Genomic DNA, 21763 nt, shown 5'->3' on the forward strand with positions numbered 1-21763 from the left:
TTTTTTGTTTAATTTTGTCATGAGTCAATGGTTTTAATATTTGTTCAAATTGTTGATGTTCTTTTGTTTTAATTTATGATTTGAATTTAAAATCAGCATATAATCCATCCCATTACATAACCTGCATCTCCTTTCAAATTATCTTTCAAAAATATATAACTTGTACATTATCTGCATAAAATTATGGTGGGGGTTTTCCTCCAGTTAAGTTTGAAGTATATTATGAAATTTACTGAAGAATCTCTAGAAATGTTTCTAATATAAATATCAAATTTTATCAATATTTTTGAATTTTTCAAGAATTGTGTAAAAATTTTGTTATAGAAATTAAATGTGAAGAATGAAATGAATATTGTCATCTTTTCTGAAATTTTATCATTTATATTTATTTTTAAAATATTTCACTTCCTATTAAAGTATATTTAATAATTTTATTTTATTATATTAAAGATTTTAAAGATATCTTAAATATATAATTATATTTTATTTATGTTCTAGGCGCAACTGAGAAAAACTCATCACTCTGAATATTTAACTCTAGATCAGATTCGTGTATTATCTGATAAAATGCTTCTTGAAATGTTTTCTGAATTGATTTCTGATGAGATTCGAAGAAATTATTCTTACAAATGCTTTTTAATGCCTGAAAAATGTACTGAAAGTTTTTCAAGTTTTGGAAATGAAAATAAAGCTCGTCTTCAAATGAAAGGTCATCTTCTTACACACATAGCTGAACTTCTTGCTGAAGCAAATGGTAATTATTTTTAATATTTTTAAATGAAAAAGATATGCATAATTTTAATTGTTAATTAAATGCATTTTTATTGCTGGCACAATGAAGATTGATAAAAATTTTCATCTTCATCTTCAGATTTTTTTTATTAATGAAAATTTACTGTTTTGGAATATGTACTGTATCTACTCGCATATAAGATGATGTTTTTATTAATTTTTCACTGCTTCAAAACCTAGGACGTCCTATACACACGAGCAAAGGATTCTTTGCGTTTTTTGCAATAATTTTTGTAAACCGTGTATTTTACAAAAATTACCATTTTTTACTGGATGCTCATTCCCATGTTTAAAAACAAAAGTATTTTATCTGGGTCATTTGAATCATTCTTGTGTATTGTCAGGAGTAAAGATGAATAGCAATAGGAAAAACAAAGCTTTTGAATTGAATTCCAAATTTAAATTCCAAAATCACATGGGAGCCAGATATAAGTTTTAATCCATTCCCACATGAAAACAGATGATTATTCGAAAATCAGAATTCGGAGAAATTCATAAGTGTAATCAACGGAGAGTGGATTCAACTGTTAAGAATTGGCAAAAAAGATTTTTGATTGTCCAGCTTTACATGAACAAATTATGTATATTGTTGATTTTACAAAATTTTTCCTTAAAGTTTAAAATGTCAGTAATTTTTGTGGGACAGTGTGTGCATTTACATGCATTTGATATTTTATTTGTGACTAAATGAGAATTGTATTAATAAATCTAATTTTCTTTATTTTGATCTTTAAAATCACACCTATATGCGAGGTCATCTTGTACATGAGTAAATACAGTAAATGAATTTTTGATTAATTTTATTATTGAATTTTAACTTTTATTATAACTGAGCTACAGTTATTATTAATTAATGAAATCAGCTTTGATTTTTTAAAAATCTCTTATTGTTTTTATGTTTCTTAAAAATTACACACATTAATACAGAATTTAAAATGTAAAATGTCCAAATTGTTGATTGTTTTAAACATGTGAAATTGTTTGAAACAAAATATTAGTTTTGCTTCAAATTTTACATATGTAATAAAATTAGCCATTGTATCAATATTATTGATTAATTTATCAAATTATGTAATTTAGAGATTCAGTTGTTACTGCTTGCATCTATCCCGAGTAGATACAGTAAGACCCCACTTAACGCTGATTCAATATAATGCAGTATGCTCGAAGCCTAAAAAAATCTCAAAATTTACGCTGATTTAAATTATCTCAGCATTTCCTTGATTCGTATATAATACGATTATTTGCAAACACAAACCAATCAGCAAAAGGTGACAAAAAGGTGTACTTTCTTTAAATCTATGTTTGTTTGGTGCAATTTTGGAAAAAAATATAACATCATGGATGCCATAGACAATATTGGCTTCGCTTGGCAAGAATTAACTGATAAATGCATGAAGTGTGGAAGAAGTTATGGTTGAAGGTATCCAAGAATTCTCAACGAGAAGATCCTATCGCTGTATCGTTAGATTGATCAAACTCAACCTAATCGATACAGCAGGACTAGATGTAGACAAACAGGATATTGAGGAGTTACAGCAAGTTGGTGAGAGTCTTACCAACGATGACCTTCAAGAACTGGCAGAACAAGGAAGCTGTGTAGAACTAGAAAATAGTGATTTTGTAAACAAAGAACCCAAAAAATTTCTATACAGATTTCCTTAATAAAAGTTTGGTAAGATAACTGAAATCATTGATCAAATTGTAGCGAATGATCCAGATTTTGAAGGGAGTGAAAAAGCAAAGCGAGGCATTTTGGATGTGATCTTCTGCTACCGATATTTGCTTAAGGAAAGAAAAAAGCTACAAATGAAACTTCACGACTTTATTGCGAAAGAACAAGAATTTCAGAAAAGTCAGGACCTTCATCACAAAAAATGAACTTTATATTTCTGTGTGCTTATGTTTGTGTGCTATTTAACATATATTATTATACAAATTAATATAAAAATAACTTAAAATTAAAGTAACTTTGTCAGTTTTAGAAAATTAATTTTATTAATAGAAGATTATTAACAATTATAAGTGTATATCTTAAAAATTACACAAATTTCAATAGCATTTTTGGTAATTTCAAATAATTGCACATGTGCACAAGACAGCATACATTTTTTCTAGAATGTTCTTGATTCCATTTATTGAAAAAGTTTATGTAAATAACATTCCATTTTAAAAATGGAAGGATTAAATGAATTTGATTGAAGAAATATAATTGGCAAATTTTATACTGAAAATTGCAAAAATGTGAAATCTTGTACTCTTAAACATTTCTCTGCAATGGAAATTTCAGTGTATACAGTATATAGCATCATTTCTAGAATAGAGCAGGTGAAACCTTCAGAAAGAAGAATGGGAAGTGGTCAAAAGAAGAGGAAAATGATTGAAGGAAGAGGAAGCAATTGGAAAAAGGGCCTTTGGAAAAGTTGAAATGCTTGATGTTTCTAAGACATCAAATAATCGATGTGGTTATGGACAGCAAATTCTATTTCACTTTTGATGGAAGGTCTGATAACAATCTGTTTTACTGAAGAAGGGCTAGATGTCGATCCTGAAGTCAAATTCAAGTGACATTTCAATTTTTTATGAAGCTTTTAGTTTGGTTAGCAATCAATTCAAAGTGATGTTTATAGACATTTCCCCATCACCAAAGTGTATGACAATGAATGCATTTGAAACAGGCTAGTGCCCTTCCTAAAGGAATACTACCCTGACCAAGGATATGTCTTCGGGCCAAATATGGGCAGTGGCCATATTTGGCCCGAAGACATATCATATGGTCTAACTTGGCAAGTGTTGAGCTCTCAACACTTGCCAAGTTAGACCATTAAAGAATTTGATACATCTTCTATGAAGCCAACGTTCCAAATGTTTCATAACTGAGACTGATTAAGAGATATTGATATCAAGTGAAGTAAAAAGTTTTTTATGAAAGGAGTTTGAAAAAAGATCAAGGTCAAACTTTACCACTTCAAAGCTGACCACTTTCTGAGGTATTGCCTGAATTCAATCCTATGTATTCTAAAGCCTACCTCTTTTGAATACATAGGATTGAATTCAGGCAGGCCCCATATGTTTTGTATCCTTTAGTTCAAAATTTTTTCAGTGAAACTTTCAAAATCACATTTGACATGTCTGACTTTTAGGAGCATCTTCCCTATATACTATGAGTATTTTTTTTTTACTGTTTGAATAGTGTTATATTCTTTATGAAATGTAAAAAGCATACATAATATGCCTCATATGCATTTTATCTGCAGATATTTCAATTTGATTTTATACAAACAAAATGTGAAGTAAACTTTTAAAATAAACTTCTAAACAAAGGATACAATATTGCATTAGTAGTAATGTGTTAAATTTTACAACTATCATAATTAAACTACATATCTATATTGAAAATCATCTCAGCACAAAAATAGCAAATTCACCAACACCTTCTTTGCTGAGAAAAACATATCTATGTTAAGTAAAGACCCCTGTTAAAGCCACATTAATTAAAACTTGTGCTGCATATATAAAGGCCTTGCTGAAATTAATTTCACGTGTTAATCAAGTTTCGCATTAAATTAAGCAAGGGATACTTGTGACCATGTAGCTACATGACAACTATTAAAGGTACAAATTTCCCTGGGTATCAAGAGTTGCTAGAATACTTCTTAATTTCTTCAATGGAAGAATTTTATTCAGATGAGAATGTCATTTTTCAATCATATCTTACACTAGTTCATGCAGTGTAAGAAAACTCAGTGTAAGTTGGTTTACAGACAATAATATCAGTTTACTAGACCTAAATCTTAGAGAATCTATGGAGAATAATGAAGCAAAGATTGATGGAAGAAAATGCTTCAACATTAAGGGTATAAAATAAAAATTGAAAAAATTTGGTCCAACAATTTCTGATAATCATTAGGCCTAATGGTTATCAGAAATTCATTGATTCAATGCCATGAACAATCTGTGATTAATTAAAAACAAAGGTTATCCAACCAATTATTAAATGAATTTTCAAATATCTTTTACAAAATATTAATACAGTATTAATTACAGGTAACCCCCGTATAACACGGCACTTCTATAGCACGGATTCGCTCTAACACGGTTTGAGAATTGGTACCATCCCCCGTATAACACGGTACTTTTATAGCACGGATTCACTCTGACATGGTTCGAGAATTGGGTAAAACCCTCGTACAACAGGAAATGTAATAAANTAAATGTACTATGCCAGAAACCTTCACAGGAGTGTATTAAAAAACTTCCCAAAGCTTCATGGCAATCGGATAAATGGTGTGGTAATGCATGAAGGACAGACACACAGACATACATTCATTTTTATATATATAGATAAAAATATTAACTTTCTGTCTGTCTCCATATAAATGAGTTTTTAATAGCTAAACTACTAAGTTAAGCATCCTTTGAAATCCAGGATTGACTATACATTGTGTAAGACAGTATAATCTATTGAAGTTTATATCAGCCTCTTAGAGCTCATATCAGGCGTATAAAGACATGTGCAGTTTTTCAAATCATGGATTATAGTGTTTATGGTTTTCTTATTACAAAATAATTGACATTCTTGTAATATGTTGATTGTTGTGAATGAGATTTGCAACCAGCTTTGTTGAGTTGCGGGTATCTTACAAGAAAAGGATATTGTTTGGGGACAAAGATGGCAAACTTGGTCTATCCAAAAGACTTTATAAAGATATGTTGATGCATAAAAATTCAGGTGCCATGATCAATACATTAAAGAGATATTTTGCCAAGAATATGCTGATAAACATAAACTTTTTGCACTGAGATTACTTTCTCATTTGTTTACAATTGTTTCTCTGTTTTTGATTCTTTACACCAGGATTCAAAAATCTGATACAGTTTTAAAATATGGGTATTTATCAGTAAGGCCTGCATCATACAAAACACCCCTAGTGTTTTGCTGTGAATGTAGTCTTTCTGAAAAATGTGAAGAAAATGAATATTCAAGTTTTGCTTTTATTAAGTGTGCTCACTGAAAAGTGATCTTGTCTTGATCATTGTTTGCTTGTCACTTTATTTTCTGTACATCAACACAACCTTTGCCTTACATTATTTTTATACTTTAATAATTTTTTATCAATTAAACAGAGGTGAATTCTCTGGGCTTGCTTAGCGTGTGCTGCATGCTTAAGAGAAAGTTTTGACTGTCAATATACTTTTATATGAAAACAAATATGCCAATAATAATTTATTCTAATGTGTAAACTCTTTTATCATTTGTGTTTGCTTTTACATTGACAGCTACCAGCTAGCCATTTTAAGTCAATGTGATGCTTGCAGGAACTTGATTGCTTGCTCATATGGAGGCTTGCCACAGCAAACGAGTGCATGTGCATGATGTCATTTGAAGCATTTAACATAGCCAGATTGTATTGAAAGCTTGCAGTAAGCATAAATGTGTTGTGTAGTTTCAAATCTAAGTTGTGAATTGTTGTGAGTTACGTATGTTGTTGTAAGTAGCGGACTAATTATGGAAAGTGAAGAGTTTTGTGTAATCAGTGACCTATTACAGAAATCATTTTCTGGAAGAAATGTAGCTGAAAAAATCAAAATTGTGAGGAATAATAGACCATGTCCTGAGATTCCGAATTTCACTTTCGATCATAAAGATAAGAATGGAAAGTATGTACGACATTTTAAAATATCTCAATGGGCAAATATACCTTGGTTAGTTGGATCTAAAAAATTAAATAAACTATTCTGCTGACCCTGCTTGTTATTTTCACAGACAATGGAGTGTCAAATAAAAATGGGTTTGTGAATTTAAATTGTCTTTCTGTGACTGTCAGTAGACATGAGAAATCTGTAAGTCACCTTAAATCTTTTATCAGTCTGAATACTTTTGGGAGGACAAGAATTGATCACCAGCTTAATGAGCATCAAAGAATTAGCAATCAGATGCATAATGAAATAACAAGAAAATCTGCAACATTCTTAAACGGTTGATTGATGTTGTATGCTTTCTGGGAAAGTAGGACTTGCCTTTTCATGACATGATGAGTCAGATACTTCTCACAAGAAAGGAAACCACATAGAACTTCTGGAGTTAATTCATCTATATCAATGGTTCCCAATTAGTGGTATGCATACCCCTGGGGTATGTGAAATTGCATGAAGGGGTATGTGCAGCAATCTAAAATCGGTCAATTTAAAATGCAAATGCATGAGATGAGATGAAGCAATCAAAAAAATAATGGGTGGACCATCAAAAATTCGGCAATTTACATGATATTGAATGCACAAATTTGTTTGTTTATAACTAAAAATATTCTCGAAATTTCATTTAAAAAAAATAGCATTTGTGACAATATCTAAATGAAATTCTTATGCAAGAAACAAAAATTGTACAATTGACACAATTTGTGTTAATTATACAATTATCATTGTTATCATGTCAGTGAAGCGGCAATAAAATATTTACTACCATTTTGCACAGCATACCTCTGCAAGAGCAGATTTTCGGCCATGACAAACATGGAAAGTAAACATCGTCACTGACTTCAACTCGAAGATGACTTGAGACTGAAGCTGACCAAAAAGCAACCAGATTTTACAAAGTTGTACAAAGAAAATCGTGCACATTTGTCATGTTAAAATTAAATAACCTTATGTTATTTTCATTATAATTAGAATTGTATTTTAAAGGTAATAAATATAAAAAAAACTTATTCTATTTATCACTAGCTGTCTACCCACAGTTTCACCCGCATTATATCGNGTACAAACAAAATAAATATATTGAAAATATAAAAACAAAAAAAAATTATACTTTAGAAGTTAATCTAGTATCAAAAATGTTTGATTCAGCACGACACAGTCCGACTGGAATGCTTTCAGTTAACCGATGTTTCGGTTGATTTGGCATTCGGATAATCGACGCCCTACTGTACTTAATAACAGCACTCCGCCGCCCTTGCCCTTTCTTCCTATTGCCTTCACCTTGTCTTCAGACCATATATGCCTGCTGCACACACCTTAGAAATAGCACATACTGTACCTACCAAAGTCTATAATTAGATAGAGACAGCTAGATCAAATTGTTTTATGTATTATCAGCTTTTATATTATTACTATATTTAATTTTAGTACTATATTAACTTATCTCACACAAGGGAAAATGGGTTAGAGGGCATTGGGGAATGTTGGGTATAAATTTATGGAACCAAGGGGGCAGTGGCTCAGAAAAGTTTGGGAATCACTACTCTAAACTGTTAACTAGAGGATGGTCAGATTTTGACTGAAAATATTATGTTTGTTTAACAAAAAAAAAAAAAATATATTGGTTTCTCGAAATAAGCAATCATTTGATTTATTTGTAAAGAAAAAAATTGTTCTTCCATAATTGGATATTAAACTGAATTTTCATTTGATAAATCAGTTTCATGAATACTTCATGAAAGTAAAAATTGCATATTATTATTAGAATCAAAAATACTATATTTTGTTCAGAAATTTATTTAAAATATGATGTAAACAAGTATAAGTTATAATTTACAGCCGATAGTATAGCTATATTAATAATACTATTTGTTTTTCTTTTAATAAATTATACTATTATTTATTTTTTAGCTCCAGGAAAATCACATAGATTGAAATTTGTAGCTGAACCATTACATGTTAGAAAAAAGAGATTACTTGGTAAGAATTTTAAGAAAGTTTTTAGAAATCATTTTAAAAGTGTTCAATCTTTTGTATTAGTAAATTTAATGTATTAAATGATTTTTTAAAAATTATGAATCATTTACAGTCGACTCAGCTTAAAATGAACACCAATAAAGAGAATTATTGCATTAAAGCAATTTTGCTGTTGTCCTGGCAAAATACCATTGTCAAAATGTTAATTTTCATAAGATAAAGTGAACAAAAATTTTACCAGAATTCATTAAACTGAACTGTAAATTACACTCACAACCCCTGAGAAATAACCCTGTTTCCAATAATGATTTTATTATTTATATCAAAGTAAAAAGCAAGTGATACTGTAATAAAAGTTCTATTTTGAGTGTAATAATTTTCTCCTAGTAAGCAAAGATCAGTTTGACCTCTGATTGTAGAGTATGCAAACATCTGGTTTTAGTGGACCATTCTACTATACCACCCCTTTAAACACATGCTAGTTTGCATATTGGGGGGCATACAGTGATGCCAGGTTTGGCTAATTTTTTACTGTTTTGGCACCAAAAAATATTTTCTACTTTTTCAAACAATCTTTAACAGAAAAAAATCATGAATTTCGTTTAGCTTTTTGTTTTGTTTAACCACTCTGATATGCAGCTCCACACAAACAGCAAATGTTGTCTCCTCCTCATTTTGTTTGATTTAAAAATCATTTAGATCATTAATTTATCTTACTTTATTTAGTAAATTAATTCAAAATATTATAATTTAAAGATTTCAATTGCCTATTAATCTTTAACTTCATGGGTTTTATGACCTTGACCCTGAAAATCATTAATATGAATTTTTGATCAAGCAAACTAATTACTGTTGTAACATACTGCGTGACACAAAAAAGCAGAGTTACAAAAAATTAAGGTTCTAATCAAGTACTGGGCCTGAACTTAATGGGAAAACAAAATACAACAAACCAAAATAACACTTATATTGGGTAAGCAAAAATCCACAATAATATTTATTAGGTTGAACAGTAATATATAAATAAGCAACAATGATTATAAACAAGAAGTTAGTAATAAATATATATTTCAAAAATTCAAAACAAGTCAAGATCAATTAAAACTTACTTCCAACATAAACCAAAAGCAGTGCTTAATTCAACTTTTACATCTTTCACTAACGTTTTCGAACCTTTGGTTCTTCTTCAGGTGAAAAAACGGGCAAACCAATTTACATTCAATTGAGCTGATCTTTTTTGAAATAATTCTGAAATGGAATATCGTTGGAAACCCGTGCAATCGTTGTCATCATTTGTGCATGCACCGTTGTGAGCCTAACTTTCATCTCATCATGTGTCATATACCAGGGTTTGCCACCGACCCTGTGATACAATCTTTATTTAATTAAGCCAGGATAATATACACTACGCACCAGACACCATTTGCGTTTGATGGAAGCGATTTATGTACACAAAGCAGTTCAGGGTAACAATTGTATCAACAGCAAAGATGAAATATCCTTATCAGTAGCATGGCAAACCCTGGTATATGATACATGACGAGATCAAAGTTAGGCTCACAATGGCGCATGCACAAATGATGACAACAATTGCACGGGTTTCCGACAATATTCCATTTCAGAATTCTTTCAAAAAAGATCAGCTCAATCGAATGTAAATTGGTTTGCCCGTTTTTTAACCTGAAGAAGTTAGTAAGACGTAAAAGTTGAATTAAGCACCGTTTTTAGTTTATGTTGGAAGTAAGTTTTAGAAATTACGGTGTGTTGTGGATGTAATATTGTTCAAGATCAATTATGTACAAGCAAAAAAAAAATCAATCAATCAATGAAAGAAATTCTTTTTTCCTAGCTCAGGACATTCAATTAATTAAATCTCCACCAGTATTAAAAATAAAAAGCAAAGAATGCATCTCTTACAAGTTGATTGCTTTATCAAAAGAATCCCAGACAATTTGCTTCAAGAAAGGTCAATTTTGGGATCCACACACACCATTGAACAAGTGTCATCTTTTATTTGCTTACAAGTATAATTCCGCACTACCTGTTTACATATATAAGTGTTACAGGATCAGTCACTTATTTAAATAAATATTCATTGATCTTAATTTTGAATTTAGTATATTTTGGAGTTTCTTGGGAGTTTTCATCTTTAAAACAAAAAAGTCCCCAAGAAGAAAATAACAACTAAAAATAATGCCCAAAACATAAAATAACGATTGGACTTCGACTCCTTACACTGTTCCTCTAGCAATTCATGATAATATGAGTTGACAGTATTTACTACAAACTCAATAGTGAAGAAATGTGTTTTGATATGAAAAATTTTAGAGAACAAGAACTAGAAAGATTATAAAATTTATCTATTATACATTTTTAAACTATTTGGTTTATTTGCAGTTATTTTTAGGCATTTGATTAAATATAGGACACTTCCATGTTGCGGCGTTATTGACAGGTATATGTTAAATTTCAGATATACTCGCAAGTACTTTAAACAGTTTACAACCATCATATTCAGGTGAAATCGAATACCTGAATAGACATTTGATATTTTCAGCAAGAAAACTGAATTGAGAACAAAACATTTTTACACAGAGAAAAAAAATGTTTATGAAATACAATGTACTTATGTACCATTTCATCAGCCTATTCCAAGTGTTGTGTGCCATGCTTTTACATCATAAGAATATGAAGGTGTTAAGTTATTCCTTATAAACTCTACTAAGATAGCTAGAATTAAGTTATTTTGGCCAAATTTTGGTTGATTTGGATGACCTGACTAATACTAATCTGATATGCAGGAGTCTGTATTTGAGTTCTATTCCAAGTAATTCTTTTTTAAACTATTTTAAAGTTATTAAAATACAGACTGTTTCTTGATTCATTGCAGAATATCAGTTCTAGAGTCAATATTCTGCAATGAATCAAGAAACATCAAGTATGAAGCTTTTCAAGGAAAACAAGAAAGTTATTGAAATAGTAGCACCATTTTTATATAGCAGTATTTCTTCTAATCATTAACAAATCAATTAACTAAATTTAAAAATTAATATATGTTGTAATCCAGCAATTTTGACATTATCAGTATTTGTTTTATGGTAATTCAAACTGTTTGTTTGCAGTATTGTACAAAATTATGACACTATTTGAATAAAATCATTCCAGTTATAGAGTGAGATGATTTGAACCCTTTAGATAACAGTTGAATATACTAAAAAATGTAAAGAAAGGAAATAAATCTATGTTAATCAAAGTTCCAAAATGAACATTGATTTGAACAATGTTTTATATGGAAAATTTAAGAATAAGAACTAAATATAAAGCTATATTTATGGCAAGATTTTAAAATGATCAAAATAAATATATTTCTTGACTTGATATTGATGGAGATGCAATTTGATCCTCAAGGACTAGACTGTAGAATCTAGATGATGAATGAGATAGAGCTAAATTGATTTCTTCTTTCTCTTTTTTTCTCTGTTACTTCTAGATTATCTTTCAAAGCATTGTTTCAAATGCTTTAAAAGACAATTTGTTGACTGGCCAATTTAAACTTGAATTGATCTTCTAAGAATATCCCAAAGATAGTCTTGATTTTTGTGATATGGCATTTAATAAAGACTAAATACAAGAAGGTCTAACTCCTAGCCAAAATTTTACCTTTCACTGGATATAATGAGGAGTTGGAATTTTCACTTTTCAGATCAGCCTACACATTTACAGTGTGGTACAACTGCAGTTGGATTGTCATGCACAGTATAAGCAGTATAAAATTTTATGATGTGTGTTCGAACAGGATCAAGCAACAATGTGTCATTAAATTTTTTGTGAAACACATGAAATTGCTTAAATTATAGTAGGTGATCGGTTAATGAACATAATCCATTCCAAGACTTTGTTCATTATTCGATTATCGATTTACCATGGGTTTTTATGGGAATTTGATTAATTTGTTCTGGAGACTCCAAAAAATAAAAAAATATATACTTTCTTACTATGTTTATTTACATGTAATAATAAAAATACATATATATGTTACTGGCCAAACCTGATTTTAGGCCAAACTAGTTTGTCCTAGGCCAAACGGGTTTATCCTATGCGTGTCAGGATATACTAGTTTAGCCAAGGACAGTCTAGTTTGGCCTAAGTACTTTAAGCTTAACTAGTTTAACCTAGGCCAAACTGATTTAGAATTATTATTCAAGTATATTAATGGTTAAAATAAAAATAAAAGGCAATCAATTAGATGAACAATATCTATTCAAACATAGTCTACTTAATTATAAAAAACAGTATTGATTAGAAGTGACACAACACTTGCACAAAACTATAAAATAAAAATAAGCTAATCATTACTTATCAGTTTGTATATTTTTTATTAAGCCATGCACTTTTAAAGATAAAATATTTTCAAAAATTCAAATGAAATAATAAAAATTTTCAGAGTCAAACTAAAATTAAAAATGAACTTATTTGTGCTTCTTAGTGTAACATATAAAATATTTAATCTTTTATTTATTTTTACAGGGTATACTGTGGCGGCATTTTGAATTACACAAAATCATTTTTTTTTACACTGGCACTTATTTGTAGCACAGTTTTTGGTACAGGTGCACCTCATAAAACCTTGTCCTGTTCCAACTGAATGTTTGATAGCTGCAGTCCTTAGTGAGATTTGAACATCTTGATTAACATCACTTTCTTGTAGAAATTTTTGAGAACAATGGTCGAATTCAATTCTGCAATAAACAAATATTTTATTTTGACTAAATTACATAACATACTTATGCTTTTTAGACCAAACAAAATGGCGTTTAACATTGTGCATTTTTTCTTCAAAGATCTTTATCAGGCCTTCATTATAAGTAAATATTATACAAAAACCCTATCTGAAAAAAATTCATAAAACTTGAAAACCTCTTTCAAATATAAAAACAATAATATCAAAATCAGTTCAGATTTGACAGTGAAATAGAGTAACATGGTCATTAAAAAAGAATTTCTTTTTTTGAAGTAATTTGAGAAAAAATAAATAATAAAATGCGTAACTAACCTGCAATAGAGTGTCTGCAATATTCCATGCTTAGTTCCAATTTTGTACAGGCCATCATTGTTTATTTCAAGAACAACGCCAATAACATTTCTTAGGTCGCCCCTTCCTCTGTCTACATCAGGAATGGGCATAGTTAAACATTTACATTATCTCCCACTTTAGCTGGCAGATGCGATTTGTCAGAAGCAGATATCATTTTTTTTTTCTTTGCCTATTTCTGAAGATGTTCAGCAGCTGTTTATCTTACCTTTTGGATATCACCACCAATTTTAGAAGTTTTGGTATCATTACCATCACTATCATCTCCCGAATCATCGTGATCATTTGTCTGTCTATGGGTTAAATCAGATTTAATAGGTTTTTGAAGGTCATTTTCATCTTAAATATCCTTTATTATTTCTGGTAGTAGTAATGTCGTTGAAAGACCAAGTCTGGGTTCAACTCCAAACATAGCTTTGTAAGGTGATTGTTTTATGCCTGAATGATAGACCCAGTTTTTCATAAATTGTACATACCTCAAGCCTTCTGACTATTTAGTCAATTAATTATCTTTTAGCCAACAACTGATCATGTTCTCAACGTCTTGGTTGGCTCTTGACGGAGCCCTGACTTTGGCTGTGCCGTGGTCCTCCATGCACTAGCTTAAGTTCTGGCAAAAGATGCGTCATTTTACATATAATATGATTGGCAAATTCTCTTCCATTGTCTGACAGCAAAATACAAAGAGCATCTACCATCAAAATTATTCATTCAAATAGTAGGTTACTTCTTCAGCTCATTTAGATTTCAAAGCATAAAGCAAAATAAACTTGATCAAGTAGTCTTGATAGACAATGATAAATTTAAACTTTCCATCAGGTTGAGTCTGAAAATCAATGAGATCCACTTGGCACCTACTGTTCATTTCAGAATGTAAAATTGGCTTAGAAACTAAACTTCTCTTTTTTTTTCCTTTCTTCTTTTCTTGATATGTTACACACACAGATAAATAAAGGTTAATCATCTGTTTTGTGATATTAGCATATTTTAAAGATGTCTCAGCCAATAATCTGTTATGTCCACCGTGTCCAACAGCTCTGTGAGCTGCATCAATAACATCGCTAAGAAAAAAAGCGCAATATTAAACGCCATTTTGTTTGGTCTAAAAAGCATAAGTATGTTATGTAATTTAGTCAAAATAAAATATTTGTTTATTGCAGAACTGAATTCGACCATTGTTCTCAAAAATTTCTACAAGAAAGTGATATTAATCAAGATGTTCAAATCTCACTAAGGACTGCAGCTATCAAACATTCAGTTGGAACAGGACAAGGTTTTATGAGGTGCACCTGTACCAAAAACTGTGCTACAAATAAGTGCCAGTGTAAAAAAAAATGATTTTGTGTAATTCAAAATGCCGCCACAGTATACCCTGTAAAAATAAATAAAAGATTAAATATTTTATATGTTACACTAAGAAGCACAAATAAGTTCATTTTTAATTTTAGTTTGACTCTGAAAATTTTTATTATTTCATTTGAATTTTTGAAAATATTTTATCTTTAAAAGTGCATGGCTTAATAAAAAATATACAAACTGATAAGTAATGATTAGCTTATTTTTATTTTATAGTTTTGTGCAAGTGTTGTGTCACTTCTAATCAATACTGTTTTTTATAATTAAGTAGACTATGTTTGAATAGATATTGTTCATCTAATTGATTGCCTTTTATTTTTATTTTAACCATTAATATACTTGAATAATAATTCTAAATCAGTTTGGCCTAGGTTAAACTAGTTAAGCTTAAAGTACTTAGGCCAAACTAGACTGTCCTTGGCTAAACTATTATATCCTGACATGCATAGGATAAACCCATTTGGCCTAAAATCAGGTTTGGCTGGCAATACACAGTCTTGCATTTTTATTAGTTGTGTTTTTTCCTTTTGTAGGGGTTAAAGAATCTGTTCAATGTCAATTGCTTTTCTCTCTTCAGGATTTTTTGGAAGTAATTAATAGCATTGTCGTCATAGAGATCCCTAAGCCTATTAACCTCAACTTGGTTTGGATGCCATTCTAAGACCATTGTTCTGACATCCTCCCACTTCTTCAAAAGATCTTTAATAGTAGATGTTGGCATTGATTCTTTTTCAGAAGAAAACACATCTCGCTGAGTTTCTTGGAGTTCTTCTGTCGTCAGATCAGTTTCAAATTCCATTATGAGCTCTTTGATGTCATCTTTATCCAATTCCAGATCTCTAGCAGTTGTCACAGTTTCATCCATAATTTCAGGGACATCATCTCTCTCTCCCTGAATGCAGGAGGGACACAGCTTTCGTGAAGCAGAATTCAACTGTCTTTGAATGACTTCTGACCATGCTTTTGAATGAGCTGTATAGCTTCAAGAATATCAAATTTTTCTTTCCAAAATGTTTTTAATGTCATTATTGAGAAGAACTGGCATGCTTCAAAACATTGATGAAACAGTGCTCAAATGTACAATTTCTTGAAACCTGCAATAACCTCTTGATGCATTGGTTGAATCAACGAAGTGGTATTTGGAGGTAGAAACTGAACTGTCAGCCTGGGAAAGTCTTCCAGCAACTTATCTTCAAGGTTTTCTGGCTTTCCTGATGCATTGTCCAATAGCAACAGTGCTTTTAATGGCAACTCATTGGTCTGAAGGTAATCCTTGATGCTTAAAGCACAAACTTCAAACAGCCATTCTTTGAAAAGAACCTGCATGACCCATGCCCTTTTATTCAATCTCCACATCACTGGCAGTTTTTATTTAATTATGGAATTTTTTTTTGAATGCTCTAGGATTCTCGGAGTGATAGACAAGAAGCAGGATAAGCTTCATATCACGACTAGCATTAGCTCCCAAAAGTAACGTCAATCAGTCTTTCATGAGTTTATGCCCAGGAATATTTTTCTCTTTTTTCGTAATGTACAAGGGATGTTCAAAAAGTATTGGACCTTTATTTTTCCCACGTAAATCAATGACGCACGGGAGGCCTCCTTCGGTGGAGTTGTGGAGGGGACAGTCATGCACAATCCTGAATTTTTTCCCGCCTGTAGGAAGTGTCAGTCGCTGGCAGTTGGCCTATGAGTGAGGACGTGCAGTGAGCACTCGTCAGATTCCACTAAGTTGGAAAATGACTGAATGTGAGTGGCGATATTGCATCAAATTTTGCCAAAAGCTTGGCGATACCCAAGCGGAAACCATTCGCAAGATTCAGCAGGCTTTCGGGAATGATCCTCGAGGCCAAAAAAAGCGCGGCAGGTTTGCAGCAATGTCAAGGTCATGTTGACAGTTTTTTTTCGACTCCCGTGGGGTGGTGTATCGTGAGTACACACCACAAGGCCAAACCGTTGCAAAGGAGTACTACCAGGAGGCCCTTTGTTGTCTTTGTGATGCTGTGTGATGCAAACGACCGGATCTGTGGTCAACCAAAACTTGGCAGCTCCATCGTGATAATGCACCTGCCCATTCTGTGCATCTGATTCAGACTTTCATCGCCAAACAACATTCCTGTGGTTTGTCACGCTTTGTACTATCTTGACATGGCTTCATATGACTTTTGGCTATTTCCCAAGCTGAAAATACCGCTAAAAGGAACCCGATTTGAGTCAAAAGACGACATCATGTGGAATGTGGTGGACCGGCTGATGGCCATTCCAAAATATGCATTTCAGCAGTGTTTCCAGCAATGGAAGGAGCGTGTATACACTACCAAGGAGGATACAAGGAGGTACCTACTTTGAAGGGGATTACAGTTTTGTACCTCAAAATCAATAAATGTATTTTTGACGACCAAAGGTTCGATACTTTTTGAACACCCCTCATAGGTACGGTTTGGCATGCGCTTCCAAAATAAACCAGTTTCATCACAATTGAAAATTTGTTGTGGACAGTATCCTTCTTTTTTTAATGAATTCTTCAAATTTGAGACCGAACTTCTCAGCTTCTTCTTTATCTGCACTAGCAGACTCACTGTGAATTACCAAGTGTTTAATGCCAGTTCTCCTAAACTTTGAAAACCATCCGGTAGTAGCTTTGAATTCTATCTCCTCATGTGACAAATGTGGAGTTTGTTTCTTCAGTTCTTCAAAAATTTCTCTAGCTTTTTCTTGAATGATAGTCATACTAGTTACATCTTTTTTAATTTTCCTTTCTTTTATCCAAATTAAAAGCAATCTCTCCATTTTTTCATGGATGGAACATCTTTGTTTCTCAGATGTGATTTTCATTACTCCTTTAGCTCTTTGAGTTTTCTTGATTATATCTTTCTTAGCTAAGATTGTGCCTACTGTAGACCTGTTCAAGCCATACTGGCTAGCAACATCAGACATCTTCTGCCCACTCTCTACTTTGACTATTATCTCTTGCTTGGTTTCTATAGTAAGCAGTTCTTGACACGCCGCTCTTTTTATGCTCCATAATATTATCAATTTCTGTTTGAAATAAAAAGTTCAGAAAAGCACTCACAAAAATTCAGAGAACAGAAATCAACTAGTGCATGAAAGAATTATGTAAATGTGAGGTCCGAATGTAATTTGAAATTTTGGTATATTAAAATGTTAACAAATACCTGATAGACAGTTAAACTCTCATTTTTAGAAAATAAAACCGATGCAAAACTTATGGCATGCCCAACAGTCTCACGAAGACTATAAATAAATTATTTGTCAGAAAAGTAAACAAAAAGTTGGAATTACTATACAATGGAAAGTTTCAAAGTTTGGGAAAACACTATCCAATCAGTATTGGGTTGAGCATCGATGTTGATGTCTCCCACGCTCTGAAAAGTTTCGAATTGTTACTTGAAGACAAGGGAAAATCAATCGGTATTCATTATTTTCCGTCTTCTTTTTATGTTTGTTCAGTGAAGTGTTCATTGTCCGATCATAAAAATCTTTTGCAAAAGTTTTTGTTATCCGATTTGTTCATTAATTGATCACCCACTGTATAATCTTATCTTATCTAGTGTGTAGAGTTCAAGGCAAGAAGAATCACTACAGTGGAACCCTAATTAACCCAAATCAGTCAGAGAAAAAAAAATTCGGACCTTTTGAGTTAAAAAGTTTAGAGTTATGAGGTTCAGCTAAATAAGAAGATTTTGTGCATTGGTTTATTAGTGATCCATAAAATAAAGCTATCCATATGATATTTTCATGGGTCTTATGTAGAATCGTTGTATCAATATAAACCTCTTGATGTTGTCCAGAAACTCTAATATACTTAACGAAATGGTTAAATAAGCTACTGAGAAATGCTTTCCCAAATGGTTGATCCATTCACCCCTAAGTGTTTAGTAAGGATTTTTTAAACTGTGATATTTCACATCTAGAATTGATCAGATTTTTTAATTTTTGATCACTAACATACCATTATGATTGTTATATTTGTAAAATTTTGCTGCAAGATTAAAATTTTTACTTAGAATCAAGCTGAAGAATTAATTAAAAGAAATTTTTTTTAAATTAATTTATCAAAAATCTATTTATTTATTATGTCAGCTAATTGGAGAAATCCATTAGCAATCAAATAAAACAAAAAAAAGTTTTTTAAAAAAAAAGCAGGTTTGAATGACAATTACAGCATCTAGGCCACACATGCTGTCTGGAAGTCACCATTCCCTGCCCACCGTCAAATGACATGATGATTTTTTCTTCTCATATGTGGTTCCCACGCTTTATAGAAAATTTCTGACTAGTTTATTTAATAGATGAATGTTCATTATTTTATTTAAAATAAAATTTTGGAGATTTTATGAAAATACTGTATCAAAACCTCTATTTGAGTTAAATAATTTGATGAATTTGAGTTAATTAGTTTAATTTAACATGTAAATCCCTATGCTAGAAAACTGGGTAAAGAAAATGAGTTTGAGTAAATGTGACTTCAAGTTATCCTGGTTCAAGTTAACCAGGTTCAAGTTAACCAGGTTCCACTGTATCAACAAAAAATTCATGATGTTGAAAAGACAATACTTGATAGTGTTCTGGAACAATAAAAGGTGATATACAGGATGTAATGAAACTTTGTACCAATATTTTAAAGGAAGATTCTAGGATCAAAAATAAACTTAAATGCTCCATAAACATTTGTCAAATTTAACTGTTTTTGAGATCTGGCCTGCCAAAGAAAGATACTTGCACTAGAGTTGTCAACTTTTTCAACTTAAAAGCAATTTTATATTTCTTGACTCTATAAATGAATTGAAGTGAGTAAATGTTGCCTAAGCAGGCCCTGCTGTAATAAATGTAAGCTAACTCTTATCCACTTTATGATTTTGCAGTATTCATCTGTTTTACAGTAAAAGAAATGGTTGTTAAATACAAGATTTTCAATATAAATTTAAATAACATTTTGTTTTTTAAAAATTAAACAGAGAATTTTACTTAACTGAAGAAGTACAATACATATATATCACTCATAAAACTAACACCAGCAAATAACAAGAAAAATTATTAATTGATTATTTATTTGTTTATTGTTTAAATAATATACATATATTGAAATTTTATCCCAAACACATAAATTTTAACATATTTGAATCATATAATCAGTTTGAACTTTTAAAAAACATTCTATTTTTGTTAGCCGTTTATTCGATATTGTATATACCTGAGGACAGGGCCGGTGTGAAGCAGGTTCAGCACATTTATCAGAATCCAGCCCTGCGGTGTACAAAAACTTATCAAACATTTTGCAGGATCTCCTCTATAGTAGATTGAATATTCGGGTATGTGTGGAAAATGCCTTGAACAAAATTGCCAACAACGCATCTGACAAGAAATTAAAAATTGAGATTTTGTCTAGAGTGTGAAAGATAAATGAATTTGAATTTATACCAGTTTCATCATTTGGTATGAAATATTATCAAAAATTAATATCGTCAGCAAAGTATTGCAAAATCAAAAGATGCAAATAGATTTGGCCATGAAGCATCTAAAAGGTCTGAACATATTCTTTGTGGAATACAGAAATGCAGGATTCAGCAAAGCCGTGATCACAGAAAATGAAGTTGCGAAGGAAATAGACATAGCCCAGATTTCAAGTCATCATACATGGGCAAAAAAATAGAAATTATTTGATTATGAAGGACAAGATGAATTGTTGACAATCAGTGACGAAGAATACTTCTGTATACATTACTTTTTTAAAATAATAGATACTGCGTTAGTATCGTTTAAAAGTAGATTTGAATTATATGCAAACCACCAAAATATTTTTGGTTTTCCATATATGAATGAGATTGCAATTTAGATGACAAATATTTATTAAAATGTTGTCAAGATCTTCACTTACATTTGGAAGAAGATATCAATGGAACTGAAATGTTTGAAGAGATTAAGATGTTCCGATCAATAACACAAGCCAATTATTCGGCTCTAGATGTGATGAAATACATTATAAAAAACAATCTTTCGGAAGCATACCCAAATTTATTAATTGCATTACAAATATTGTTAACTACGCCAGTAACCGTGGCTTTTAGACAATTTTTGATTTTTGAACAAAAAATTTCTATTTTCATTTTTATTTTTGATTGTAAATAGAATAAGTATTTCTTTCACATTACATTTATTTCTGTCACTAGTTTTTTTTTTTTTTTTGTTTGTTTAATAAAAATTTATTTCAAAAAATGGGGTGGCCTTGTATTTTTGCAACACACCTTATTGTAAAACTGTTGCCAGGTAAAACTTGTCATTTATATCAGTACTTTCATCAAGAGTAACACTTAAACAAAACAATACTTTAGAAGAAATGTGTTTGTCTTTTATATTTTCTGATACATGTAATTTGATTGTATGTTTTTTGATTGTTGTTGTGAATACAAGTTACTTCTTTTATCTGAGACAATATTTTTTTATTTAAAAATCAATGAACAAAATTTCAGCATTTCATAAAATCTTTTATGTATACTCTATCAGTGAAAGGTTTTATTTTTTTCTCTATACATAAATAAGTTCTATAACTTCATTTATAGTTTTCTTTTGACTTTCCCATCTCATGACTGAATACATTTATTTTTTGCTTCTTGTATTTGAAAATAGTTCTTCTTATGACTTCAGTTTTCTTATCAGTCTTTAAATGATGATTCGTGCTCTTTTTGAAAATGCTTTTGAACATTCGATGTTTGGCAAATAACATTTTGCAATGCAGTGCACAAACAGCTTGATTTTTTCTTCTTCCTGTATGAATACATGATCCTTGATCCATGAAGCTTCAAATGAACAAATATCAAATTCTTGCTT

General features: G+C 30.9%; 1 protein-coding gene across 2 annotated transcripts in view; it reads left to right on the forward strand.

Annotated features, from left to right (window-relative positions):
- Positions 1–21763, forward strand: part of LOC111621150 (zinc finger protein 37-like) — a 96981-nt gene that overhangs the window by 34075 nt on the left and 41143 nt on the right. For both annotated transcript variants that reach the window (XM_023363214.1, XM_023363212.1), the window contains exons 3-4: positions 499–754; positions 8401–8469. In XM_023363214.1, coding sequence (XP_023218982.1) covers positions 499–754; positions 8401–8469 — 325 coding nt within the window. The remainder of the gene's footprint in view (positions 1–498; positions 755–8400; positions 8470–21763) is intronic.

Source organism: Centruroides sculpturatus, unplaced genomic scaffold, assembly GCF_000671375.1.
Source record: "Centruroides sculpturatus isolate CEXI.00-Female unplaced genomic scaffold, Cexi_2.0 scaffold171, whole genome shotgun sequence".
Lineage (NCBI taxonomy): Eukaryota > Metazoa > Arthropoda > Arachnida > Scorpiones > Buthidae > Centruroides > Centruroides sculpturatus.